Raw genomic sequence first — 14,231 nt, forward strand, 5'->3', positions numbered from 1 at the left:
TATGTGTGTGTGTGTGTGTGTGTGTGTATGTGTATGTGTGTGTGTATGTGTGTATGTGTGTGTATGTGTATGTGTGTATGTGTGTATGTATGTATGTGTGTGTAAGAGTGTGTAAGAGTGTGTAAGAGTGTGTAAGAGTGTGTAAGAGTGTGTAAGAGTGTGTAAGAGTGTGTAAGAGTGTGTAAGAGTGTGTAAGAGTGTGTAAGAGTGTGTAAGAGTGTGTAAGAGTGTGTAAGAGTGTGTAAGGGGTCTATTTTAATAAAAGACCCCAAATGATGTGGATTCTGTTACCTGGGAAAGCAGTAGTCACAATAATTATGATGATGATGATGATAATAATAGTAATAATAACAATAATGATATAATAATAAGGAAACTCGTAGCTTTGTCGGAACTTTCACCTGGTTCCTTAGAGGAAAATAGTGGTCGTTGCAATTAAATAATAATAATTACATAATAATATAACAATGATAATAAGCATAGTAGTAGTAGTTGTCACTGGAAGGTCCTTACAAGGAGAGTAAAATAATCGTGTGCGCGCGCGCGCTTCTGTGTGTGTTTGTGTGTGTGTGTGTGTGTGTGTGTGTGTGTGTGTGTGTGTGTGTGTGTGTGTCAGTCAGACGGGAGAGACGGTGTTAGAGCGGTGAAGGTTCTCCGTTGCAGTCGCGCGTATTCTGTCCTCTTGTGTAAATCTCCGGTTTATCTTCAGTTTTCTTCAGTTTCACCTGCAGTACTGTTTCCCTCCTGTCCATGCAGCGGCTCAGTAAACCATCATGTCTGCTAATTTCGCTTTATCACGAACTTTACGCAGAACCGGGAGCTTCCCTTCTGCCAGAACAATCCGGATTGTGATCCTGGGACAAGGTTCTGTCGGAAAAACAGGTAAAGGCGACTGATATATGAGGATTAAATCATACAGTATATACTTCAGTTATATAATACACCAGTTTAATGTGTATTTAATAAGTTGATGTCCAGTTGATGTGCATGTTTTCTTGCAGCTCTGGCTGTGCGCTTTATCACCAGGAGATTTATCGGAGAATATGACCCGACTCTGGGTAGGTGTGTTAAACACGAGCACATGGTCAGGTCTCACTAGCAGTGTTATAGACAGAAACCCGGAGTGTGAAGACACCCAGGTCGCTATAATAATATACATTATTAATGCTCCTGGTTAAATAACGCTGCAATAACAACAGGTGGCCATGGAGTGTCGCTGTTTGCAAACTAAATTACTCTTCTGTCATGACAGTTACTCATGTGTGAGGTAATTAACTCTGAACACTGTGGCTGCGTTTATTTAAGCACATTTCCAGGAGATGTTGGTCAATTACCACCGAAAGGAACATTTATAAATCGCTGTATGCATGTACTGGATGCTACATTAGTCTAGTGTGTACTGTAGTAGGTACACATCGTTTCTTTCTTTTCACAGGGACTTCACCAGTGTTGCTTTCTGTAAGCTGTTTCTTTGTGCACCAGTGACATTAGGTGTTTTAGCCCTGAAACCTGGCACCTTATTCCCTCATAACAGCGGCAGACATTACTGATTTACTGCAGTGTTTGTGGATAGCAGTAGATGGCTGTATACAGAAAAAAAATAATTCAAGCTGTTAGTTTCTTTAATGCAGCAGAACATTCCGGATGACAGTTTTGTGACATCAAAGTATAAATGATTTCATATTTAATAAAAAAAAAAAAATGAAAATGAACATAAATCAGCAATTCTGTAAATATACAAAAGAATGTTCAGGTCTATAAGACATCTTGCTTGTGTTGTAATCATGACTGGTTTAGTTTGGGCTATGGCTAAGTATAGTGAGAAAGAGAAGAGCTTTCGTTAATGTTCATACCAAACACCAAAATGAATAAAAAGTCTGATCTTTGTGTCTTTTACCATGCTGTGGTTGTTGGTGTCTGATGATCTGGTTTGAGTTTTTCAGACAGTTCTGATCCCTTGCTGGGATTTTCACACTCAACAGTCTCTAGAATTATACAGCATAAAAAAACTGAGATTTCTGTGGATGGACACATCTTGATGATGTGCAAGATCAGATGAGCATTAGCACGAAGGATATAGCACCTGAAATAATCACATTGTACAGCATTTCAGAATGCACAACATCGAACCATAAGGTGGATGAGCCGAACCACCTCATGTTCTCCTGTCAGACATGAACAAGAATCTGAGACCATCATGAGCACAGACTCAGTGGTTAAGGTGTTGGGCTACTGATCGGAAGGTAATAGGTTCAAACCCCAGGTCCACCAAGCTGCCACTGCTGGGCCAATGAGCAAGGCCCTTAACCTTCAGTTGCTCAGTTGTACAGTAAGTCAGTCTGGATAAGCATGTCTGCTAAATGCAGTAAATGTAAATTATACATTGAGATGCATTTGTACTCAGCATGGTTGTACAGAGTGATGATTTGAGTTGCTATAATCTTTCTTTCAGCTCAGACCAGTCTGAAACACAAAGGTGGAGATCCTCATCTTACTTGATGTTTTTTTGTTTTTCCCCACACTATTCTGTGTAACTCTAGAGACAGTGTTGTTGTGTGAAAATCCCAGCAGCAGATCAGATCATTTGATGTTTTTTTTTAATGTGAACCTAGATGAAGCTATAGACCTTCATCTGTATGAATTTGTACGTTGTGCTACTGCCATGTGATTGATTAGAGAAGTGCATGAATGTGCAGGTGCCTAATAAAGTTAGAGCTCAGGAATAACGTGTGTATGACTCTTTCTAACAGAGACCATCTACAGACACGAGTTGAGTATTGGGGGTGAAGCTGTGAACTTTGAGATCCTTGATACTGCAGGACAGGTGAGAAACATGATGCACAAAACAAGCTCTTGTTAAAAGCCAATCTTTATCCCAAAGGGTGTATCTTAAAGGGTTCAACTGAGACTTGACTCAGCAGTGTGATCTCAGTAACTTCATTAAAGGAACATTCTCATGAACGAATTTTTCATTATATATACTTTTTCATGTAATAACATATTTAGACCTCAGCAGATTTTAGAGACGTGTTATAGATTTGAAAGAAAATGAATTAAATGTAACTTTCTGAGCCTTTAATTTACACAATAGCCAGATTTTAGATTTATTTTTATTTTATTTTATTTTTTTGCAATTTTATTGGAAATCATTTGGGAGCAATTCCAGCTTTGAGTCTTCTGGTGTAAGTCTCTACAAGGCAAGGCAAGGCAAGTTTATTTGTATAGCACATTTCATACACAGAGGTCATTCAAAGTGTTTTACATAGAAATTATGATTAAAATCACATTTATTTTCTTTAATGTGATTTTAATAAAAACAGTTTAAAATGTGTTAAAAAATAAAACGGGAGTAAAAGTGATTTGGATAAAAATTGCAGTCAGTGTGAAGCAGCAAAGTGCTCATTCAGTAAATGCAGAGTTAAACAGATGTGTTTTTAATCTTGATTTAAAAGTGTCTACTGTTGAAGCACATCTGATCTCGTCTGGAAGCTGATTCTAGCTATAGGTGGCATAATAACTAAATGCTGACGCACCTTGTTTTGAGCGAACAATTGGTATCTCTAACTGACCTGATTCTAATGATCTGAGTAGTCTGCTTGGTTTATATTCAATTAGCATATCTGTAATGTATTTAGGTCCTAAGCCATGAAGTGATTTATAAACTAGTAACAATACTTCAAAATCTATTCTAAATGTAACTGGAAGCCAGTGTAAGGACCTGAGGACTGGAGTGATGTGCTCAGTTTTTTTGGTTCTGGTCAGAATTCTGGCAGCAGCGTTCTGTATGAGCTGCAGATGTCTAATGGTCTTTTTGGGGATCCCAGTAAGGAGTCCATTGCAATAATCCACCCTGCTGGTGATGAAAGTATGAACAAGTTTCTCTAAGTCCTGTCTCAGGGTAAGAGGCAAGTATACTGCAAGACTCTTCTCAGTTCTGGCACCAAGGTGGTGGAATGGACTTCCCCTAGAGGTCCGGACAGCTGAGTCACTGGCTATTTTCAAGCGGCGGTTGAAGACCTACTTATTCAGGAAACATTTCAACTAGCACATCTTTTCCTTATTTTTTGCATTAAAAAAAAAAACAAACTTTGACACTTTTTCATTGTAACTTTGAACAAATGTTTTAAACTCATGGTATCTTAAGTATGTAACCTAGTGAACCAGCATTAATGTATTCAATGTTAGAGATTTAAGCACTTATGTACGTTGCTCTGGATAAGGGCGTCTGCCAAATGCTGTAAATGTAAATGAGACAAAACATCTAATTCTGGCTATATTTCTGAGAAGGTAGTAAGCTGATTTGGTTATCGCTTTCACATGACTACTGAAATTAAGGTCAGACTCTAAAATTACACCAAGGTTTCTGACTTTATTTTGTGTCTTTAGACCCCAAGAGTCAAGGTGTGTGTTAACCTTGAGAGTTTCATCTTTATTTCCGAATACAATGACTTCGGTTTTGTCTTTGTTTAACTGGAGGAAGCTTAAAACCTTTGGTGTCTTCTTGGCAGATCCACTCCATTTTGCCCACAAATGCAAGAAAGGATATTCTCCTGCTGTTGCCACAGATGAGTTTATGACCATTGGTTCTGTAAATACTGCCAGTCTGTCTGAGAGCGTTGGATGAGGTCCAGCATGCTAAGGATGCTTTTTTTTTGTCCATATATTTTGGCATCATAAAGTGAAAGATGTTTGAATCTTGGTTAGGGATTGATGAATCTCAGCCTTTCTTCACAATAAAGACTCTTGCTGGTGATTTGCAATTAGAATCTCACTGTCATGTGGCATTTGGACACACTTGTGTGAAAGTTGATACAGCAGTCTGCACCGCTCATAGCACAGGTTACATGAACATTGCTGATGAGTGCACTATGACAGCCAGTTAGGTGTCAGTACTTGGAGTGGTTGTGCTTTATTAAATTTGCTTGAGGCTGGAAAATACCATATCTACCAGACTCTCCATTCCCAAGCTGCATTCCCGAGCTGTACCTGAGTGGTAAAGTCACCAAGCAAGAAGAGTGTTTCAGACTTGGGAATTTAGCAAGTGATTGATCTGACTGATAGAGTGAGTGTGGCAAAGTGTTCCTTGTTTGACGGACATGAAGGGAACTCAGCCTTTAACTGATGCCTAATGGTATTACAATCAGTCTAGGGAGAAGTGTGCTGTTGATGGCCAGAAACATGAAAATGTGCCATTTTTTTTCAGAAGAAGGTAAGAGCCATTGTTTCACACAGGGCAAAGAAGCCGTACCATCTCAGAGCTGATTACACATTCCGGATTGCCAGACTGAGATCTATTATCTTCTTTATTATCTTCTGTGCTTTAACTCTCTTTATTTGAATATGTTGTCTTCTGGTAAGGTAGGTTCCTGACTTTTGTGTACTATCTGCTTAACTCACTTTGTTCTAGAGGAGTGTGATTTGAATTTTGTTATATTCTATAGCAGGGGTATTAAATTAAAATTCAAAGAGGTCCAGTTACTAAAATTTCCTCCCAGCAAAGGTCCGAATCTTATATTGTCACTTAAAACAGTGTACCCTCATGTTAATAAGATCAATAACGCACATACATTTCTATATAATTTATTGTTAAATTTCAAGTGTTTTCAGTCTGAACTTGTATGGCACTTGAATGGAAAACAATCCTGTAGTTGTCTTTACTACATGGCAAATAACAGACAACAGACACTGAATTTCTTCTGAATAAAATAAATAAAAAGTGCAAACACAGCTTTGAGCAGCCTGAACTTAGGGCCTATATTTCAAGTAATGTAACACATTCAGAATCTTCTGAATAAAATAAAAGTGCTTTTAATCTTTAAGAACAAAATTAAACAAAAGACTTTTGAGCTGCCCCTTTTTTAAACATTAACTACATTAATAACACAGGAACCTTAGGCAAAAGAACATTTCAAGTAAAACAGAACAGGGCAGAATTTACTGAATAAAAGAAAAGTGCAGAGCTTTGAGCAGCTCCCTTTTTCCTCTCTCCTTTCTACCTCTCCTTACTCCCTTTCCATCTTCCGTTCATAGTGAGAGAAATGGGCATGTAACTGTCCTGCCAGCAGTTTGATTCTTAATTGTCCTGCCAGCGTAATTAGGTGCATTACTGCCACCTTCTGCTCTGGAGTATGGAACAGAAACAATCTGTTTTTGGCTTGGCTTTTGATGACGCTCCTTCGTAATAACTAGATTAACTGCACATGAACAAAAGATTTACCTTTTTATTAATATTAAAGAGCTTATATAATCTTATAATATTAGATTATAATAAGGAGATGCTTAACATGGTAATATTAGAATTTTAACGGGTCTGGGCAGACCCGTCACTCGGTCTGGATCCGGACCGCGGTCTGCTATTTGCTGATGCCCGTTCTATAGCATTGTTGATCTTATAGTGTTGGTCTTTGCTTAGTTGTTCTCTCAGCTGATTAATCAGGAGTAGTTTCAGTCTCCCTTAAGGTGTGAATTGTGGGCAGGGCTTACCTATTTAAATTGAAGGTTTGTTTGTAAGTATCCCTCTAACACATTGTAAATAAGTGTCTAGTACTGTTTGATGTATTCTATCACACCACATTTTAAATCTCACTCTGACTGTAGATATGTGCCTCAAACCCATCTCTATAGTCACCTCTTATCATTGCAGATGCTCTCGTCTACAGAGCAGAGATCTCTTTCCAGTAACCTCATCTACCCTCCTCTGTTGTGTAAGTTTCAAACTGTGGTGGTAGGTGGGCTCTGGAATTGCCAGTCTGCTGTAAGGAAAGCTGATTTTATCTCTGCTTTAGCTTCCCACTACTCCTTTGATTTTCTTGCGCTAACAGAGACCTGGATATCCCCATAGAACACTGCTACACCAGCTACAGACATGACTGCTGCCCCACTACACATCTCCAACCATCACCTGGTATCCTTCACCATCACTCTCCCTATCCTACCTAAAACTAATTCTCACCCCTCTCTCTTTCCTGCAGCAACCTCCACTCTGTCTCCCCTTCTTCTGTAGATTCTGGCACTCTTTCTTCTCTTCCTGATCCTGGATCCTTTTCCTCACTACCCTTGGACTTCTGGCAAAAGTTCCTTCTACAAAGGAAAACCTTGAAGCTTCAGCACAAGACCCTCAGAAGCTCCACAACATCATCTCTCCTCTACTCAACCACCCGGCTCCACCTGCTTCATCCTCCCTGACTGCAGAAGACTTTGCTTCTTTCTACCATGAGAAGATTGAGGAAATCACTTCTGCCCCTACTGCACTTGCATCTCACAGTCTGGATTCCCCTACTCCTTCGTTGTCACATTTCTCAACTGTAGCAGCAGAAGAGATTTTTCAACTCATCCAGTCTTGCAATCCTACCACCTGCCCATTGGATCCATTCCCTTCCACTATGCACTAGATCATCTTGCAAGACCTTCTGCCCTTCATTACCACTATCAGTAGATCCAAAGCATCTGGTCAGGTACTAACTACCTTCAAGAGAGCAAGGGTTATTCCCATCTTAAAGAAACCTGCTCTGGATCCATCAGACATCAGTAACAACAGACCGGTATCACTTCTCTAGTTTCTTTGAAAAAAAATCTTGAAGCCTTGTTAATAATCAACTGTCTGTCTATCTCTCACAGTTAAAAAAGTTATTTCCTCACAGGGGTTCTCTTACCACTGCTTTGCTGATGATACACAATTTATCTTCTCTTTCCCACCCTCAGATACCACAGCTTCTGATCTCAGTATGTCTTGGCAGAAATATCATCATGGATGACGGCTCATCAGTTAAAGCTCAATTATAGCAAAAATGAACTGCTGTTCATCCCAGGTGATTCATCCCCAGGTCATGATCTTGCAATATCCCTGCATAATGATCTGATCTCCCCTTCAGTCACAGCTCACGACCTTTTGGTATCCATGGACAATCAACTGTCCTTTTCCTCTCATGTTGCTAATGTGACTCGCTCATGTCGGTTCCTTCTCTACAACATTAGAAGGATTCGGCCATTTTTGTCCACACAGGCTGCTCAGGTACTTGTTCAATCTCTTGTCATTTCAAGAAACAACAAAATCACACAAAAATTATCACTGGAAATCAAATTTATTAAACCATGGAGGTCTGGATTTGGAGTCACATTCAAAATTGAAGGGGAAAAACACACTACAGGCTGATCCAACTTTGATGTAATGTCCTTAAAACAAGTCAAAATGAGGCTCAGTAGTGTGTGGCCTCCACGTGTCTGTATGACCTCCCTACAACGCCTGGGCATGCTCCTGATGAGGTGGCAGATGGTCTCCTGAGGGATCTCCTCCCAGACCTGGACTAAAGCAGGTGTCCCAGATGTGCTCAATTGGATTCAGGTCTGGGGAATGGGCAGGTTAGCAGACTTGGATCTAGGAAGGGGCCCCACACAGTCTATCAAAATTCTTTCAAAAGGCTCACCCATTACAGGTATAGGCTAAAGAGGTGCAGGGGGAATAACCTGATTAGGTTTACCCGCTACTTGACAAACATGACATGAACGGCAATAACTGCTGACATCGGACTTCATGGCAGGCCAAAAGAAATGCTTTAACACGACTAGCATTGTCTTGCATTAGGAGGAACCCAGGGCCAACCGTACCGGCATATGGTCTCACAAGGGGTCTGAGGATCTCATCTCTGTACCTAATGGCAGTCAGGCTACCTCTGGCGAGCACATGGAGGGCTGTGCGGCCCTCCTAAGAAATGTCACCCCACACCATTACTGACCCACTGCCAAACCTGTCATGCTGGAGGATGTTGCAGGCAGCAGAGCGTTCTCCACGGCATCTCCAGACTCTGTCACGTCTGTCACATGTGCTCAGTGTGAACCTGCTTTCATCTGTGAAGAGCACAGGTCACCAGTGGCGAATTTGCCAATCTTGGTGTTCTCTGGCATATGTCAAACGTCCTGCCCGGTGTTGGGCTATAAAACACAACCCCCACCTGTGGACGTCGGGCCCTCATACCACCCTCATGGAGTCTGTTTCTGAAAGTTTGTGCAGACACGTGCACATTTGTGGCTTGCTGGAGGTAATTTTGCAGGGCTCTGGCAGTGCTCCTCCTGTTCTTTCTTGCACAAAGGCGGAGATAACGGTCCTGCTGCTGGGTTGTTGCCCTCCTACAGCCTCCTCCATGTTCAAACCTTCTTGCCATAGATTGCATTGATGTGCCATCCTGGATGAGCTGTACTACCCGAGCCACTTGTGTGGGTTGCAGACTCCGTCTCATGCTACCACTAGAGCGAAAGCACCGCCAGCATTCAAAAGTGACCAAAACTTCAGCCAGAAAGAATAGGAACTAAGAAGTGGTCTGTGGTCACCACCTGCAGAAACACTCCTTTATTGGGGGTGTCTTGCTAATTGCCTATAATTTCCACCTGTTGTCTATTCCATTTGCACAACAGCATGTGAAATTGATTGTCAATCAGTGTTGCTTCCTAAGTGGGCAGTTTGATTTGACAGAAGTGTGATTGACTTGGACCATTATAGTGTGTGTATATATATTGTGTTGTTTAAGTGTTTCCATTTTTTTTTAGCAGTTTAGAAACAAAAAAACAACAACAAAAAAACTTTGAGCAGAGTTTTAGACTCATGGTATCTTAAGTATGTAACCTAGTGAACCAGAGTTAATGTTTCCAATGATAGAGACTTATAGCGTCTGCCAAATGCTGTAAATGTAAATTTTGACTGCAGGGTCTAATGTGGTAATCATTCCAGGACTGTGCTTGATTCCACAGTGTAAGTCTACATGAACATGGCCCCTTTCCCTAAGGGTTGAGCAGTGTGGTCCCTGGACAGGACTGCATAGAGGTCAGCTTCTACTAGGATAGACTGGGAACTATATGCTGTGCTAATGACATGTAGGAGTTTAAATACTCCTTCCAGTCCACTGATACCCTGCAGCTGTCACAGGTTAAAGTACAGACCTGCGCAGATGGTTCAGGTTCCACAGTAGCACTTCACCTCATGACTGTAAGAACATGGTTCACACAAGTCAGTGGGGCAACATTGCTGTGTAACGTGACACGTATACAGTGACGTCAGACTCGGCTCTGTGATGGCTCTCTAACCGGTTCTTAGAAGGTTCGTCAATGGAAGGTTCGCTAGCTCTGAACCCTTACCCGGTTCTTTCCAGTAGAAAAGGGGTATAGGTGACTAATGGCTGTCTGGATTATGTAGCTCTGAGATTCTCTGCCAAATTAGCATTGAGCCACCAATTACAATGTTGTTCCAAAATGTGTGTTCATGTAAATTTGTATGTCAATTACACAGTGTCAGTGATCAGTTCATAATAACCCCAGAATTATTCATGTTGTGTTCCCATGCAGGAGGAAGATGCGCTGCTGATGGAAGAGAAAATTAAATGGGCCGATGGTTTCCTCGTAGTTTACTCTGTCACTGACCGCTGTAGTTTTGATGAAGTCATGCGGCTGTGCTTTCTAGTGAATCACATCCACAGCAGGAGAAGCTGTCCTGATCCTCCACCAGTCATCATTGTGGCTAATAAAAAAGACCTGGAGTTTGACAGGATGGTGTCAGTAGAGGAGGGCGAGAGTTTGTCACACGGTCTCAAAGTTCCTCTGCGTGAGATTTCTGTCCGTGATGGTTGGGAAGAAACAGCCAGTGTGTTTCATGCGCTCTATGCAGAGATATTGCAGCAAATGGACAAATCACCTCCCTCCTTCCGAAGACGTGGCATGTCCCGACTGATGGAGAAAATTCCCAGAATTCACTCTAACGCGGCTCTGGGGTCCACAGGCCGTAGTTTCAGCTTCAGTTCATTCAGAGACCTGCTGCCTGACTGAGAAGTGAGAAGCTTCATTGAAAAAAAAAAGTTTTTCCATTAATGCCTTTTGGGTTTAAGTGTCGTAGGCTAAAAAACGAAGTGTGCAAGCTCTGCTTTGATATCAGACAAAAAAGGACAGCTGGGGACATTAAATATAAAAGTTAAGAATATTTCAATGAGAAAATTGTTTTTAATCTATTCGACAACTTTCATTAATGATGGATTTGGTACAGCAGGAAGATCAACATGATGAAAGTAGAAGAAACTATACAGTTAATATGAATATATATATGTATTATTATATGAATATAATATAGAAACTATACAGTTAATATGATTCTGTTAAACATAAGCTGCTTACAGACATTCAACACAAACGAAATGGATAATGAAATGATAATGTCTAATTTTAACTTTCTTCCCTTGGGGAACAGTTCTCTATGCTCTGACCTCCAGCGCATGTTTCTGTTTTTTTAGCTTTCACATTCTTACCAGTATTAGTGTTTTGGGTTGCTTGGTTTAGGTGTATTAGGAGCTAATCTGCAGCAAAAATGTAGACTCTGGTAATTTACGTTCAGGAAATGCTTGGAAAAACTGCTTTTATAGTGACAAAAATGTGAAAAAAGTCAAAGGCTTCTGTTATTTTATGGCAGTTAATAAGACATAGAGTTTACAAGGCATGTTTGGGAGTCTTTGGTAAGGCATGAGAGTGAGTGTGGTTTTGCAGCTGAATGTAGAACCAAAATAATTTCACCACCAAAATGACCTGAGAGGATATTATCACTGTAGGTTAATGCAAGGTCTTTAATACAGTTCTTTAGTAAAGAGAATACTCTTCAAGGCTTCTTTAAAGTTTAATTGTATAATTCTGAGTTTTTAGACATTTGCCAGACATCCTGATCCAGAGCGACTTACAATTTTTTTACTTTTTACGAGCAAAGAATTGTGGATTAAGGGCCTTGCTCAGTGGCCCAAGGAGTGGCAGCATGGGATTTAAACTCACGACCTTCCAATCAGTTGTCCATAACTGAGCTAACACTAACTACCACTTTTTAGCTTTCAATAAAGGTCTTTTCTATAGGGAACCTTTAAGATAAAGAACCCTAAATGGTAAAAGCGTAATATTAAATACATGTTTTGCAAAAGCCATATAAAGTATACTAAAGCCTATAATTGAAAATGATCGAAATGTTCTGTGTTTTTGAGATGTTTTGGATTTGTGTCTTTTAATTAGGTTATTAATTTGGGCTCCTGCTGTACTTTTGTGCCTTGGGGAACATTTCTGCATGCTTTTAGAGCTTCTAGTGGAAAGAAAACACAGATGTAGAATTTGATTTTGGACTTGAAGGGAAAGGACAGAATCCTGACTGTGAAACTGGCATGTGAAATAATAGCATGAGATTATAAGAGATCGATTCAAAACACTGTACCGTATGAGGTGTTTAGAAATGTGTCAGAAGCAAACAGGTGAAATTAAAAAGTTTCATTTTAAAAGTGCACTTTTTAACAAACTGTAATCAATCATCAGTCAGCATCAGGTTTATCTTCACCAATTACACCTTTATGACCTGATACACTGTCAGCTTTTTCATGCAGCTTTTCTGAGTAGCCAGACTTGTAATGATTATTAACCACAGTAGCATTTGTTTACTGAAATGGAATAAAATGTTGTGAAGTCAATGTTTTTAAGCCATGGCTCATCACTGAAGGGAAACAGATGAAGCTGTCTCTTCTGCTGTTATCATTATCAGCAGCTTGAGAAGGGAAGGTTCAGAACATCATTAAACCACTCCTGATTAATTTTAGATGCATGTTTCATAGAGACTGCACCATAGTGAGCACCTGGTCCTGTAACGTTATATAATGCTGTCAATCCAAACCATTCTGGACCCCCTCACTGTACTGAACAGTTATTTGTAGATATTGTGAATTTAACATATTCTTTGCCTTCCTCCAAACATAAATCTGGCCAGATGGGAGAAATCAGTATTTTTTCCAAGCATTGTTTGAAAGGTACTAACAGCGAACATTGTTAATAGCTGAAATATGATGTTAACGAATTTAGACATCACCCATGCAGCTTTGTGGTTTAGTCATGAGGGGATTCCTCTCCTGGTAAAGGCCTGCATAGGTTTGACCCTTTCCTCTACAGGAACTTTTTTTGTGGTAGACCATTTCAGCACAGTACTCACACAGAACATTATTTCTACACAGTTGGTACTGTTGGTACAGTAATGTGCTAAGAAGTGTCCCTGTTGTGTCTGGATCCTCTCAAGGTTTTCTCCTCATGCCCTCTCATGGAGCTCTTCTCTGTCTCTGATGCCTTTGTCTTGTTCATTAGATCAATTTTATAACCTGAATCTGTGCATGCTATGTTTATGGAGTGTCAGACTATCAGTATTAGTGCATAAGACCGTGAATGTTGATGCTGCTTCTCAGTAAATTCCAGAGTGACTCACTCGTTGGTCATAGAAAAGCCTTTGTGTTCAGTCAGTGAAGAGCGGTGTGCTGTATATACACTATAATGCCTGACAAGAGAAAGCTCATTCAGGTTCAGTCTGGATTCTAACCTGACACACAGCATGTAATTAACCTCATGTTTTCCATTGGAACATAATCCATTGTAATAGAGTACCTAATTATCTAACATAAAATACACACTTTTACAACAAAGCATCTGTATTTAGTAACATGATTCATGAAACTGCATATTGACACTGATATACCTTAAAGATGAACTGAAAATGATTTTTTTGTATATAAAAAACTAAATAAAATCAATATACACTGGCTTAACGTGTCCTCTAACAGCCCTTCACATTTATATGACTGACCTGTGTGTGCGTGTGTGTGTGTGTCTTAACTGGGTCTCATGGGTTCATCTTCAATCCAGTCTTCATTGTTTTGTGACAGATGACATATGGTGCCCTATAACAGCTTATTAAACCTTGATTACATTTGAGATATTCAAGACTTGCATTCATATCACTGTATTAATGCAGCACTGCTCTCTCACGCATCATTAGATACAGTCTACAGTCAGACTGACTGGGATTTAGTCATTAAGGAAGTGCAGTCTGATTGATCTGCAGAAATTAAACTGCCAGCTTTTATTCTCTTCCAGCTAAAGAGTCACTAAGGAGAAGAGTTGCACAAGAGGACCATTATGCTGCTATGGTCAGTGTTACAGGCTTAGAACTGGTGAACTGCTCATGCTCACCTGCCCATAGGGGTGTGTGTGTGTGTGGCCTGTGATAAACTGGCTTCACATCCAGGATGAACAAGATAAAGCAGTTACTCAATATGAATGAATGAAGGAAGCAGAACGTATCAAAATAACTCCAACCCTTCACAGCCACTTAAAGATGAGGTCATGTCATTAGTCTGTGGATAAAGGACATTATTTAGAGCTCTTGGAGGAGGGGAGGGAGGAAGCGAGAG

General features: G+C 40.2%; 1 protein-coding gene across 1 annotated transcript; it reads left to right on the forward strand.

Moving 5' to 3' along the window:
• The first annotated feature begins 179 nt into the window (after window positions 1-179).
• LOC113646145 (ras-related and estrogen-regulated growth inhibitor-like) lies at window positions 180-13,597 on the forward strand. The gene is made up of 4 exons (XM_027152190.2): window positions 180-882; window positions 1,002-1,058; window positions 2,751-2,824; window positions 10,333-13,597. The coding sequence occupies exons 1-4, from the start codon at window positions 774-776 to the stop codon at window positions 10,807-10,809; spliced, it is 717 nt and encodes a 238-aa protein (XP_027007991.1). The 5' UTR covers window positions 180-773; the 3' UTR covers window positions 10,810-13,597.
• Window positions 13,598-14,231: the final 634 nt, after the last annotated feature.

The sequence above is a fragment of the Tachysurus fulvidraco genome, chromosome 2 (assembly GCF_022655615.1).
Source record: "Tachysurus fulvidraco isolate hzauxx_2018 chromosome 2, HZAU_PFXX_2.0, whole genome shotgun sequence".
Lineage (NCBI taxonomy): Eukaryota > Metazoa > Chordata > Actinopteri > Siluriformes > Bagridae > Tachysurus > Tachysurus fulvidraco.

Coding starts and splice junctions, on each gene's coding strand:
- LOC113646145 (XM_027152190.2), top strand. CDS start 774: ATGTCTGCTAATTTCGCTTTATCACGAACTTTACGCAGAACCGGGAGC. Junction 883..1,001: donor AGGTTCTGTCGGAAAAACAG/GTAAAGGCGACT, acceptor GTTTTCTTGCAG/CTCTGGCTGTGCGCTTTATC. Junction 2,825..10,332: donor TCCTTGATACTGCAGGACAG/GTGAGAAACATG, acceptor GTTCCCATGCAG/GAGGAAGATGCGCTGCTGAT.